Source organism: Odocoileus virginianus, chromosome 10 (assembly GCF_023699985.2).
Source record: "Odocoileus virginianus isolate 20LAN1187 ecotype Illinois chromosome 10, Ovbor_1.2, whole genome shotgun sequence".
Classification (NCBI taxonomy): domain Eukaryota; kingdom Metazoa; phylum Chordata; class Mammalia; order Artiodactyla; family Cervidae; genus Odocoileus; species Odocoileus virginianus.
The window spans coordinates 37,958,524-37,973,006 of record NC_069683.1 but is presented as its reverse complement, the minus strand read 5'-3'; the positions used below and the strand labels follow the sequence as shown (position 1 = coordinate 37,973,006).

General features: G+C 40.5%; 1 protein-coding gene across 3 annotated transcripts in view; it reads left to right on the top strand.

Annotated features, from left to right (window-relative positions):
* The window catches only part of RRAS2 (RAS related 2), a 133,061-nt gene that overhangs the window by 112,777 nt on the left and 5,801 nt on the right, over positions 1–14,483 (top strand). For 2 of the 3 annotated variants that reach the window (XM_070473405.1, XM_070473404.1), the window contains exons 2-4: positions 7,826–7,913; positions 8,822–8,924; positions 9,096–9,204. In XM_070473405.1, the coding sequence (XP_070329506.1) occupies positions 8,857–8,924; positions 9,096–9,204 (177 nt within the window). In that variant the 5' untranslated portion in view covers positions 7,826–7,913; positions 8,822–8,856. Of the gene's footprint in view, positions 1–7,825; positions 7,914–8,821; positions 8,925–9,095; positions 9,205–10,137; positions 10,208–14,483 lie in introns of all 3 variants that reach the window. The other variant, XR_011489966.1, reaches the window with a different exon arrangement.

Sequence of the window (14,483 nt, the reverse complement as noted above, 5' to 3'; positions counted from 1 at the left end):
CGCTTGCCAACTGGCCACCATACTTATTGAAATCACAATGTTCTTTGGGCTGACAGTAATTGAAAAACATTTATAATTGAAGAATGATTAGAAAAAATTAGGAGATTTACCTCAGGTCTCATTAAATTGCAAGGAAAAGCTTAACCCACAGAAGGGCTTTGAAGAAAGTTTCCTGCTTATAATATATTGAGTTTATTGGCTCAGTGTTCCATTTGTACATCCATATATACATGCGTTCATATATACTGGGTTTCCTTGGTGGCTCAGGTGGTGAAGAGTCTGCCTGCAGTGCAGGAGTTCCAGGTTTGATACCTGCGTTGGGAAGATCCCCTGGAGAAGGGAATGGCTACCCACTCCAGTATTCTTGCCTGGAGAATTTCATGGACAGAGGAGCCTGGTGGGCTACAGTCCAGGGAGTTGCAAAGAGTCGGACATGACAGAGCAACTAACACACATACACATACATGAAAAGATGAGCAATTAGGAAATTGTAAATACCAATTACACAGTATACATAAAGCTTGATATATATATTTTCCAAATCACAACTTTTAACAATAAGACACAATATTCAAAGTTGGGAAAATCCAAACCATCATCACCATAAAGGTAGGAGGAATTCAGAGCATATTGAGGTCATCTTCTGGTTAGAGGGTTGGAGGCCTTGCCAAAGAAAGTAAGTGGTTTGGGCTTTGGTTAATATTCCCATCTTACAGTCAAGGAAACTGAGGTTCAGGCTGGTTAAATGAGGTGCTGCAGTTTCCCACAGCTGGTAAAGGTGGTAGCGCTTTATTCTGCACCTCCAGCTCTTCCCACTTCGCCCTGCTGCCTCCCTGCACGTCGGGATCCTTTGGCGCAGTGGGCGGGGAGGAGCAGGAAGAGGGGAGTGGCGCACGCTGCCGCCCTGGTGAGCGCAGCCCTCAGTCCCTCGGGGCAGCTCTGAGCAGCCCTCACCCCTTCCTTTCTGGTTTGCCTTTGCAATTATCCTGAATTGGGCCCTGGAGTATACCCTCCTTAATTTAGCCTTGTTCTCACTCTTTCCTGTTGAGAAAATGGGCCTTAGAGGTGCTAACCAAGCTGCTAGAAAGTAGAACAGCTGTTTGAGTGTCAGGCCTCTCAAGCACCGTAGCCCGTACGTTTTCTTCTCACCTTGTGCCTCCAGTAGAGACTTTATATGTAAATGCATGCATTAGTAGAAAGCAAGCCCTCGTGAAACCTCACGTTTGGGTTTATTTTATCATTACTTAAAAAACTATGCAGGTTTTGAGGCTAGAAGTAATGACTTTTTAAAGTGGAGGGGAGCAGAGAACCACAGAGTTTTGTGTCTAGCTCGTTTGGTGACCTGGGCTCTGTGCCCCTTGAGGGGCAGGGCGGAGGTGAGTAGGACTACAAGAAAGAAAAGAATGGAGCTACGTAGTTGTTAGTCTTGGTTTTCCTTGTTGCGTATTTTTCCTGGTACTTTTACTCCTTGTTTTATAGGCCAATAAAAGAATGAAAGATTTGAAATCTTTGAATTATATTAAATAGCAAGAATTCTAAAACATTCATTAGGATAAGACCTGAACTTAAATCGTAGTTCTCCTTATTAGCTGGATGACCTGGAAAAGGTAATTCTGTGCCTCACTTAAACATTTAAGAGGGAAATACATATCTGAAGAATCTTTAGGAAAAGTTTATGTGTATCATTTCTAAACTGCATGTCACATAGCAGATGCTTAATAAATGATGACTCCTGTTATTGATTGAGGATATTTCATTTTTTTAACAAAATGGGAGCAGTGGAAGCAGGAATGGAGGATGAGAATGAGTGGGCTTTACCTCCAGAGAGGGTGAGTAGAGCAGGAGTGTTGGCCGAAAAGCCTGGAAACTTGATTTTAGTGCTGGATCCATTTGCTCTTTAAACATTAGGCCAGTCACTCTACCTCTGATAAAAATCTGTCCTCATAGAGCTTGTATTCCAGTCGAGTTGAAGGAATGATGCACAGTAAAAGAGAAAAAATAAAATATAAAGAGAACTGCAAGATATTCTGACCAAAAAAAAAAAAAAAATCAGGTTTCTAGGTGAGTTATTTGGTCTTGAGTAGAGTGAGGTGAAAGCTTAGGATTAAAAAGGATCTAGCATATTCTTCCTTTGATTTGACCCTTCTTACAGTACTTAATGTACTACCACCAGATTAAAAAATTTTTTTAATAATATATGCAGTGTATAATTATATAGTGAACAGTTTAATATGTTGTATACACAGTACCTAGATTGAGGAGTTGTCAGGGTTTTCCCATACTGTTTAACCAGCTTCCTTCCCCTGCTCTCTCCCTTTCCCCTCCTCTTTCTGTACCCCGTGAGTTTAGAGGACTCCTAAGAATACTGCTGTGCTCAGAAACGCCCTGTCATTTGTTTACTGCTCCCCAGTGGCACCTTAGGTCTAACCTCCTGTCCTTTTTATATGCAAGGGTAGTGGACTTTAACCCTGGGAGCTGGGTTTTCTGTTTCCCAGAATCTCCAGGAGATTCATCCCCCGTCCCAGGGTGTAGACCAGGCACCTCCCTGTGGCAGTTTTTGGGAATTGCACTTTCACCAGGACCTTGGTGCCTGGAGAGTGACTTGTCACTCCTGCCACTAATTGCAGAAGTTTCACCAGCTTATTCTCTTTCCTCCCAGGACCCTCCTTATTTTCTTTAAGGCAGCTCTTTTGAATGAGAAAAGAATGAAGTGGCAGTTCTCTTAAGCTAAGTGGAGCTTCTATTGTGCGGCAGGAAAAACATTCCTAGCTATCACTATTTTGTTACGCTTTGGACAGTCCTTCTCAGACCATATTTTACAGGGAAAATCTCCTTGTCTGAATGGGACAGCTTCCCTAATATTAAGCGTTTCTCCATAACTCCAAGCAATCTTAAAGAGACTTAGGTCCACATTTGCCCTTCTTACTACCTGGAAGGCATCCCACCTATTGAAAAGAGGTATTCCTTTCTTTCCAGCTGGGATCCTTCTGCATGCATTCTTTCCTGTGATTTCAGGAAAGCACACTGCTTTCTGCACCGTGACTCTCACTCCCACTTTGAGTGGGCTGAGCTCTAGTCCACTGGCCTTGCCTGCCCTTTCTGGAGCCTCTGCTGTCTTCTGCAATGCAATACTGTGTTTTTTCTCCTTGCTTCCTGCTACAAAATGTCCATCTTGGGCTGTTGGTATCTTTTTTCAGCCTCAGGGGAGAGACTGTTTTCTTTTCCCTCAAACTGCTGGGACTCTATAAGTGAAGGTACACATCAGTTCAGTCAGTTCAGTCGCTCAGTTGTGTCTTGATTCTGCGACCCCATGAATCGCAGCAGGAAGGTACACGTAGTTCTCGTGTATTCCTGCAGCGTTAACTGCTTACACTTGGTTGCCTTCTGAAAAAGCATGTTACTGGCGTTTCGTGCTATTTCTGTTCTTTGGCCGATACCTTTAATGCTCCCATCCCCTTGTCCGAATCACAGCACAGGTGCTGGGTGTGTGAAAAGCAGTGGGTTCTGTGAGTAGGGACCTTGCCCCTGTGCCGCGCTTAGTCACCCAGTCGTGTCCAACTCTCTGCAGCCCAATGGACTAGCCTGCCGGGCTCCTCTGTCCAAGGGGTTTCTCCAGGCAGGAGTACTGGAGTGGGTTGCCATGCCCCTCCTCCAGGGGATCTTCCCCACCCAGGGATCGAACCCAGGCCTTCTGCATTGCAGGCGGATTCTTTGCCATCTGAGCCACCAGGGAAGCCCCATAAATAATTGTTGAACAAGTGAATGAAACCAAGAGCAAGAGCAGTCAGCAGAAGGGATTCAGGTAGTGAAGAATAGCACTTTGGTGAACGACACACATCAAACTGGAGAGCTTTGTGAACTGTGTAAAGAAAGTCCTGATGCCTAGAAGCAGCGGGGAGCCATTAATGTATTTTATAGAGGTACAGTTTGTATACATACATAAATGCACATATCTTAAATGTACAGCTTGATGAGTTTTTACATATGTATTATATATGCTTGTGTAATTACTGCTCAAATCCAAAGAAATATTTCCAGAACTTCAGGTGGGGAGCTTTTATCTTGATTCACAGCATTTTGGATGACAAGTCTAGTTAGTCTGTGATATAACTAGGATTGGAATTACAGTAGCCGTTCCTGGTATTAGCTCATCTTTTCAGTTGAGTAAAAACTCTAGTTCATACCATTTAACTACATGACAGAACAATACACTGACCAACATCTATTAGTCATCAGCATGTGCTGGCACTTTATGTTCATTACTTCATTTTATCTATTCCATGGACTTGTGTTACTATCCTGTTTTACAGATGCTGAAGGTTAAAGAGGTAATTTGCCTTAGGTTCCACAGCTAGAAAGTAGTAGAGTTAGAATTAAATCCAGCACTCTCCATCACCAGAGACTGATTTCCTGTTGGTGATCTGCTGCCTCAAATATCTGGGACCCAAGTTTAAGTAACAAAAATATTAAGTCTTTGGGATAGGAGGTGATGATTTATCTTTGCTACCTGCATGTGATGAATGCTATTTTTAGGCACATTATGACCCGTGGCTTATTAGAATTGTGAGAGGGAAAGGGGTCTTTGGTTATGTAACAGAGTAATGTTCCTTAAGATGAATCTCTTATGAGGGGCGATGATGCTTTTAGTGAAGATGGTTCTTTAAAATCTATATACAGCAAGGTCTCTGCAAATTTGGAAAATAGGACACAGCAAAGATGAAATGTAGACCTAAATATCCAGAAAGTTCAACAGTTAACTTATCTTAAACATTAATGAGTGGAATAATAGCATGCCAGTGTTGGTGAAGAGGCAAAATTCTTATAACATTAAGATTGTGTTTCAAGAGCCAAGACATCTAAAGAAAATATGTAACTTCCATAGTCACAGAAAGGAAAAACAATTGCCCTTAGTGTTGCTTAAACCAACAGTTCTCTGTATGTGTTATTTTCTTCATTTAGTATCACAATGCAAAGAAACCCATCACAGTGGAAGAATTTGAGCTATCATACATGACTTGAACATTTGAAAAAAATATACTTAGTATTTGTCCATTGTGTTTTCAGACAAACTGAGAGGGTCATTTTGGCACATTAAGGGATAACTTGGAAGTAGTCAATGAAGCTTAGGTTTTACAAGATGAAAGCGTGGCAGGAAGTGTCAAGTTACTATGGAGAAACATGTTTCAGGAAACTTACCTTAAGATTTAAATACTGTGCTTTACCCAGGTTGTTTGGTGAAAGACTGCTTTCTGTGTTGTTTATAATAGTGGGTACAAAGAATATGTTGCCAGTTCTATTCGCTTTTAGATGAGGTGTGGGTTCCAGAGAGTCAGTTCAAAGATTGTTTTGATATCTGTTTATTTTAAAATGGGGATGGGCTGGTGATGGAAATGGCTTTCTACTCAAAGCTGCTCCTGTTGGTAATTAAAAAAAAAATCAGTTCAGTTCAGTTGCACAGTCATGTCCAACTCTTTGCAACCCTATGGACCGCAGCACACCAGACTTCCCTATCCATCACCAACCTCCGGAGCTTACTCAAGCTCCTGTCCATCGAGTCAGTGATCCCATCCAACCATCTCATCGTCTGTCGTCCGCTTTTCCTCCCACCTTCAATCTTGCCCAGCACCAGGGTCTTTTCAGATGAGTCAGTTCTTGCATCGGGTGGCCAGAGTATTGGAGTTTTAGCTTGAGCATCAGTCCTTCAATGAATATTCAGGATTGATTTTCTTTAGGATTGACTGGTTTGCTCTTCTTGCAGTCCAAGGGACTCTCGAGAGTCTTCTCCAGCATCACAGTTCAAAGCATCAGTTCTTTAGCACTCAGCTTTCTTTGTAATCCAACTCTCACATCCATCCATGACTACTGGAAAAACCATAGCTTTGACTAGACGGACCTTTGTTGGTAAAGTAATGTCTCTGCTTTTTAATATGCTGTTTAGGTTGGTCATAACTTTTCTTCCAAGGAGTAAGCGTCTTTTAATTTCATGGCTGCAGTCACCATCTGCAGTGATTTTGAAACCCAAGAAAACAAAGTCTCTCACTGTTGCTATTATTTCCCCATCTATTTGCCATGAAGTGATGGGACCAGATGCCCCTTAAGCCAACTTTTTCACTTTCCTCTTTCACTTTCATCAAGAGACTGTTTAGTTCTTTGCTTTCTGCCATAAGAGTGGTGTCATCTGCATATGTGAGGTTATTGATATTTCTCTTGGCAATCTTGATTACAGCTTGTGCTTCATCCAGCTCAGCATTTTGCGTGATGTACTCTGCATATAAGTTAAAATGAGCAGGGTGACAATATAGAGCCTTGACACACTCCTTTCCTGATTTGGAACCAGTCTGTTGTTCCATATCCAGTTCTAACTGTTGCTTCTTGACCTGCATACAGATTTCTCAGGAGGCAGGTCAGGTGGTCTGGTATTCCCATGTTATTAAGAATTTCCCACAGTTTGTTGTGATACACACAGTCAAAGGCTTTGGTGTAGTCAATAAAGCAGAAGAAGTTGTTTTTCTGGAACTCTCTTGCTTTTTTGATGATCCAACTGATGTTGGCAATTTGATCATTTAAATGAAGCCACCAAAAGGGAAATAGACTTATGGCTAAATTCTGTGTAACTAAAGTTACTCCAAAAATACAAATAAAAAATAGGAAGTATCATTCAAAATTAAATATGTAAAGTCAGGGTAGCAAGCAGGTTAGTCCCTGCCGCCTCCCCCTCTGCCCCCAGAGGAGGAGTTTCTTTGCTGCCCTGTTCAGAGTGCTTACTTTTACGTGGCTTTTTGGTGTGTACACAGCTCACCATGCTGGGGTTGTCTCTTCAGAACGGTGTGTCCCTGGAGCCAGCAGGTTCAGTTTCCAGGAGCCCTTGCCTGAAGAATGACCAAACACCTTCAGCACTCATTTGTTGCACTAAGCTGCCTTCCTCCAAGTCATCCCTCAGATTTTGTGATGAGTTAGTGGCAAAATGGGCTTTGAGGAGGTCAGTCAAGAGGGAGAATAAGGGAGACACTCAGAACTGACATCAGTGTCCTAGGTAGTACCCTTCTGGATGAAGAGGGAAACCAATTGTCTTTCAGATGCGTGTTTCTGGTTTCTTTTAAAAATCTTTTAAAAATATTGTGAAATGTAATAATCAAACATTAAATGATTTGCTAGGACTCCTCCCTTCTTCCTCTGCTGTCTTAACTGCCCTCCTTCTGGTGATGACTTCATAAGGTGATGGTTGGGTGGCTTTGCTAACAGAAGAGGAAATAGTTGGAAAACTAACAAAAATAGCAGTGAAAGAATAAGTTTGAGATTCATACAGATTAAATAAAAATACTGAAATCACGTCCTTTAGGGTAATACACAAGGCAACTGAAAGGGAACTAAGACAAGGTGTGAGAAAAGTGAAGAGACAATCAGGCATTGAATCAGGCAGACCTGGTGTTGTCTCTTTCATTCCAAAACTGTTACAGTTTGTTCTAAGGACTGATGCCTGTCTTTGGGTTGGAGATAGACCTGAATTACAGCTAAAGGTGTGTTTCTAGTTTTTCTGGAACTTGAGATCTAGAGTTTTAGGTGTATATAAGTTAATTATGAAAAATGAAAAAACTGCAGTGGCACTTTTACAGTCTTCTTACATGTTTCAGATGTGAAAATTCAGAGATGGTTAGTACCCTTTCTCCACTTGGAAGCTGCTGTGAATAGATTTCATTTAATAGGGAATTGACATAGTAGGATACACTTTAATACAGTGAAAATATTTTGATGAGTTCTGGGTAAAGTTATGTTGGTACTTGGGCAAGTAAGCATAAATTTTAAAATTGTGTTATTTTTCTTACAGTCTTATTTTGTAACGGATTATGATCCAACCATCGAGGATTCCTACACAAAACAGTGTGTGATAGATGACCGGGCAGCCCGGCTAGATAGTAAGTAATCTTCCTTTATTTGATGGTTCACATATACTTTTTTTTTTAAGTAAGCTTTGAAGTTTTGCTAGGTTAAATAACTACAGTTGAAATGTTAGATGATCTTGAATATAAGTTCATCTTTTTCATTAGTTTTAATTGATGAATCTACATGTTAGGCAATTTAAATGTAATATAAAACAATAACTGGATTGAGAGCAGGTAAAATAGTCATGTCACTGTAACTTGTTAAAGTTGTGTTTATTTGGACATTTGGGGGAAAAAAAAACGAGGTTTTGGCTCTTCCTGCATTTTTATGAAGGCTAAAATGGGTGAAGTAAATATAGAAAAGCTTCAATATTTGCTAACTTGCTTAGAGTTTATAGCACAGAGGCCTTAGCAATAGTGTTTTGTGCTTGGCTAAGCATTCCACTTCTCCACAAGAGAAAGGACTCTTCTTTTAACTTGTATGATTCTTTTATTCACAGAGATCAATGAATACCTCAGCACCTGTACATTCAGTATGGTATTTTGGGGGGGGGGGTGCACCAGCATTTCATTTTTGAATTTACAGGTATCTTTTTCAGTTCTTTTTATAAAGGAGGTAAACATGCAAGTGACTTCAGAGGTTATCTGACTCTGTCTGCCTATATGGATTTGATATTTTTAACCTTGTCATTGCTATGCTAATGTATTCTAACTACAAAATCAACCTGCACTGATGAAGATAACTCTGTGACTGTCTGCCATTAGAATACATTTGTCTTTAGCATTGAAAATAAAGTACTAAAAGGGGAATGCTGTTTAAAAAATTATACCAAGTGTGATGTTTTCCAAAGGATTCACATTAACTGGGCCTGCCCATGTGAGGGAGCCATTTTTGTGAGATGAACACATGAACATCATTACATTTCTTGTTTTTTCTTTAGTTCTGGATACAGCAGGACAAGAGGAATTTGGAGCTATGAGAGAACAGTATATGAGAACTGGCGAGGGTTTCCTTTTGGTCTTTTCAGTCACAGATAGAGGCAGGTTTGTATCAGTATTTAACTGTAGATCTCTCCTGTTCATGTCTAGATCACTGTTCATTAAATTTGCATTCTTGTTTGTATAGGAAAAGGAAAAGTAAGAAGGTACTAAATGGGGCAGGGGAGTCTGAATTCTGATACTTGATCAAATTAATGAATTTGTTTTTGTTTTTAGTTTTGAAGAAATCTATAAGTTTCAAAGACAGATTCTCAGAGTAAAGGATCGTGATGAGTTTCCAATGATTTTAATTGGTAATAAAGCAGACCTGGATCATCAGAGACAGGTGAGAGGGTTTTGCTCTTGGGAAACCAGTTATTTGTAATTATGTAAGTGAACAACTATATTTAATAAGAAAGTGCCGTGATCAAAAACACTGTGCTGAACGAGGCACACTGGATTTGGTAGGAGCACTGTAACAGGTGACAAGTTAAAAGGAAGTAGATTTGGGGATCTTAAAGTTTACATATTACGCCAAACTTCAGTGGCCTGTAAACCTGCACGTATTTTATGCCAGCTCCAGTCACACGTTATAACTTCTAAGGTAAGACTTACAGCTCTCATTTAGTCAGGTGCTCTTACAGTTAGTCAGGTGCTGTGCTTAGTCACTCAGTCGTGTCCGACTCTTTGTGACCCCGTGGACTGTAGCCCACCAGGCTCCTCTGTCCATGGGGATTCTGCAAGCAAGAATACTGGAGTGGGTTTCCATCCTTGCCTCCAAGGGGACCTTCCCAACCCAGGGATCAAACCCAGGTCTCCTGAATTGCAGGTGTATTCTTTACCACTTGGGTCACCAGGGTAGCCTAATTCAGTGTTAATGCTGAATTACCTCATTTAGAGAATGATTTTAATTTAAATGACAGGATCTGAATTTTTCCTAAGTCCTGTTAATCACATGGGCAGCTCTAATTGCCCAATAACCTGCAGGAAAATAATATTTTTAGTATTTAGTTGCAAGCTTATTTATACTCACTTGTTCTTTACCCAGTTATTTCACATTTGTTTTTTTAAAATTTTTGGCATATATTGGCCACTCATCTTTCTGTGGGAAAGGGGAACAAGATCAAATGTAAGTTAATGGAGGCGCTGCATTATTTAGGTCTTTAGTCTTTACCCCTCATCTGGAATACAGTTGTTTAAATACTTTCTTAACTTTTGCTGGTATTTAAGTTCCCTTTTTTTATATAATCTTGGTGTTAACATAATCTTTTGTTGACAGATTTTGTTTGAAAGTGCAAACATCAGGAAAAATGGATTGACAAACAGCATTGAGGACAGACTTCCATTTTGTAATTAACCATTATTTAATACATAATCTTTGATTCGTGTGCTCTATTTGTAAAGTTTTGTTGAAGGTATACCAAATTTTAGACGTGAACTTGAGAGGATGATACTGTTTTAAAGCTAAGTTTAGAAATGTTTACCTGATGTAGAATAAACCGCTACTTCTCTTTCAGATCTGATTTATTATAAAGTTAAGGTGAAAACATTCTACCTTCATTTCAAACCAGTATAGACTGTTGAAAGTAATTTAGGATATGGCATTGATCACATCCTAAAACATGGAGGAGACAGTCCATCTTTTTAAAAAAATTTATATTTTATCTTGAGGTGACCATTTTCTTCAGCATTTCTCAATCTAATTATATTGATTAAATATTGCTCAGTAGGACTTTTTTACTGCCCTTCTCAGCCCTTTCTAGTACTAGAAACATTTGTAGATGTTGTTGGATCTGAGAACTAATGGCAAAGTAGCTCTGCAGGGAGCAGGGCGTTCTTGCTATATCTAATGCTGGTAGATAGATTTCCTGCCCTGGTTTTTCTCAAGCTTTTTCATGGTGGCAACTCCAGTAAAGGAATAAGTTGGCAGGCCTGGGCTGAGGTGGGAGTCTTCTATACGTTTGGCAAGATTAGGGAGAACAGAGAAGGGGAGAGTGTGTCCACCAGAACAAGTCTTGCCATTGTTAGCTTGGGGGCAGGGAATCAGTATGAATTATTTTTAAGCCATTTATGTAGTGAAGATTGCCAGTATTTGGAGTGTGGTTTCCATCTGTCTACAGATATTAACATATTGTGGTACTTTGGCTTTGTTTTATACCATAGATTTATAAATTTTTCATCTTGTGTTTTTTTTTAATAAAAGTAATAGAGTCTCAGTAAAATAACACAGTGATAAGAGAAGCAGTATTGGGAATGAGTTGAATATTTTCATCATCTCAAAGATAGGCAATGAACTTGAAGTAAGTTCTTTATTTCTGGGCTTTAAAGCAGATGCATAGACGTTAGTCACTGTGTAAACACTGAAATGTTCAAATGTATATATGTATCCAAGGGAGAAAACCCAATGGCTGAAACCGCTTAGTTGTCTGCTCACTCCTGTGGGTCCCCCCTCTGAAGGGCAGGCACAAAGAGGCCTCTTACTCCTCCCTTGCTTTTCTTCTTCTTTTCTAGGGTCCTTCACACCCGTACTCGGGGTGTTAGCTAACTCACCTAAAAGTCAGTCATCGGCACTCTCATGTGAGAGTCTCTAGTGCTGACTGGAAATCCTCCTACGCTTCCCTAGTCCATTCATTTCCCGCTTGTTTGGATAGTTAACTTTCTCATTCTTAAGTTGATAACACTTCCCCTTCCTCATTTTTAGCAGATTGATGATGAGTGGTGTTTTCCTATTTCCCTGAGAAACTTCTACATGTTCCCACCTGCACATGCGCTAACCTCAGTGCACGTGTGCCCCATCAATTTTGCTTCTCCCCACTTGTGTGGATAAACTTCACCTCTCTGACCAACCTCTCTGGTAGGCACTGGAGCCCATCCGTTCCTTCTCCTGGGCATCACCCCAGCAGTTCTATCCAGGTGCTCCAGTTCTCTCCTGCATGATCATTTCCATCAGCCTGAGACATGCTGCAGTGCTCTCATCTTTAAAACAAAAAGTAAGCGTAGCAAAATGGCATCCCACTCCAGTATTCTTGCCTAGAGAATCCTCTGGACAGAGGAGCCTGCTGGGCTGCCATCTATGGGGTCGCACAGAGTCAGACACGACTGAAGTTACTTAGCAGCAGCAGCAGCAACCATAGCAAGTGCTAATCTCACATCCCTCTTCAAGAACTTTTTTGCTGCTCCTCTGAGTAAGCAAAACTTCTTAGAAGTGTTATCTATACGCTCATTCTCTGCTACTTTTCCTTTCTGGCACTGACTGCAGGCATGTAGCACTCGGTCACGGTCACTGCTTAACGCAGATGTCAGTTACATTTGACACAGATACCACATTCTCCTTTTCGAAACACTCCGTTTACTTAGCTCCGGAGCAGTATTCCCTGCGCCTCCTCCCTCCTCCCTTTGTTGATACCTCCTTGTCTGTGTCAGGTATCTTAGGGCTGAGGCAGACTCTCTCCTAGGCCCTGGGTTTACAAACATACCTTTCCCCTCCTAGCCTTGAGGGCCTTACTCATAGTAGTTGAAATACTATATTAAAGGTTTTTACCTTTGAAAACCCTCTTCAGAATTAAAGGTGATATTCTGGGTACCTTGGCATCCTTACTTGCTCTACCAGCCGAACCTGGACAGGCCACAGGCACCCCATAAAAACTTCCCCTTGTTTGGAAATGCTGACTTGTTGGCCGTCTCTTTAGACTCATAGTCACTCACCAGTCTGATTGCCATCAGCTGCTGGTCAGCTTGTTAATTCCTGCCTTTGTCTTAGGCATGATCCTTTGGACTTGCTTTAGTTTCTGTCCTGTTTTTCTTACAAAGCAAATGCCAGTTCCCTGTGTTCTTTATATGTGGGTCAGCCCTGGGTATCCCTGCTACTGCTCCTGAGATTCTGAACCCATCAGGGAGGGGAGATCAGCCGAAGAGGCTTTGCTGCTTCCTTTTGGCTTCTGTATGTCTCTGGACTTGCTTCTTCATCACCTATTCATCCAGCTTTTATAGAACACTTTCTAGGCACTGATGACAGAAAAAAACAAAATCACTGACATAAAAAGAGATCTGAAGAATTTGAATGGCAGTATTACCACATACCTGAGCCTTTAGAGAGACTGATCATTTTTTTTATCCTGTCAGAGGTGTAGTAAGAAAATATAGGTAAATGATTTGCTTGCCCTTGCTAAAATGTAAACCTTATTAAATATGACAGCATATTAATTCTGAAATTTAATACAGCAGCTGTGTGTGGGCTTGGACTGTGAACTTCATGGGAGCTCTGATTTCAAGTTCCTTGTCCTTGACTCAGCCTGGTCTAGAAATCAGCAGTTTTTGTCTCTCTCTCTCTCTCTTTTTTTGTGTGTTTTTGGTTTTCTCCCTTTTACCTCTCCTGGCTTAGTTTCTCCTCTCCTCCTTGTTAAGTGCTTGTCATCAATAATTTGAGAAAGGCACCCATTTCACCTGTAACAATGTATTACGTCAGTGTGCTTATCCCTTCTCCTGTCTGTCCGCACCTTGACCACAACGAGCCCCTGCACCCTCCCAGGGAAACAGGCTCCTCCCCACAACAGGAGAGCGAGTGTCTTTCTGGCTTTACCTTTTGGTGCCTTGTCTGCATCTAAAAGGTTTGTAAGCACCATGAGGGCTTCTCAGTTTTGACCACTTTGTTTTGTTCATATTTTATCCTTAGCACATAGAACAAAGTTGTTGAAGGAATGAATCAAGGCATCAGTGAATCAAGATGTGGTATTAAAATGACTACATAGTAGATATTTTTGAAAAACAAATTTTGTATCTGTAAACTTAGGTTGTATTGTTAACTCCATACAACCTTAAGTGAGTATTGCAGATGTTGTAGTCTATTCCTATTAAACCCCATTTGTTTGATAAAATTGCTCTCATCGTTCCCATTTTGCTCTTCTCTATTTAAAAATACATAGTGTTAGATAAACTTGTATTATTGTGGATTTCCACAAAGATTCATTTGTGCCTTTGAACTGAGTCTCATTGGAGGTTTCCAAATGTAAACCTGAATTTCTTGCATCAGGTTCACCTTGGCTGTTTAAAATGAAACATTTCTGGGCAGCACTCAGATCTACCAAAACCAGGCTTAAGATTTGGTATCTTTATAAAATTCCCCGGTTGGGGAACCTCCAGGAAATCCTTGTTTATGTGTCTTTCAGTTTTTTGTTGATTTTTGGCTTCACAGTGTTTTGGCTTTGTTCCATGTGGTGTTCCTTTTGTCATATTTTTTTGCTTTTGTGGTGATGATGCTGTTTTTACTTCTTAACTAAAAGTATGCTCAATAAGCTGATAAGCAGCACTATATGTGGTTAGAGATGTCTTGAGCAGAAATGTGTGTGTGAACTTTGCTGACCTCGGTTCCTGGAAGACCGAGGAAGATGTGAGACCATGCTAACAAACAAACAAGTGAAGCACATAAACAGTCTTAGCAGTGGCATTTTAAAAAAATCATCTAGACTATTAATGCATTAATTTTTCTTAATTGTATAAAAATGGGTCATTTGCTGTTTCCCTCCAGCTGAATTACATCATGTAGGCGGGAGAGGGCAAGGTAGCTTTCTGAGGAGTAATTGAGCAGAAAGAGTAATATTCTTTTTTTTTCTCATTTATTTTTATTAG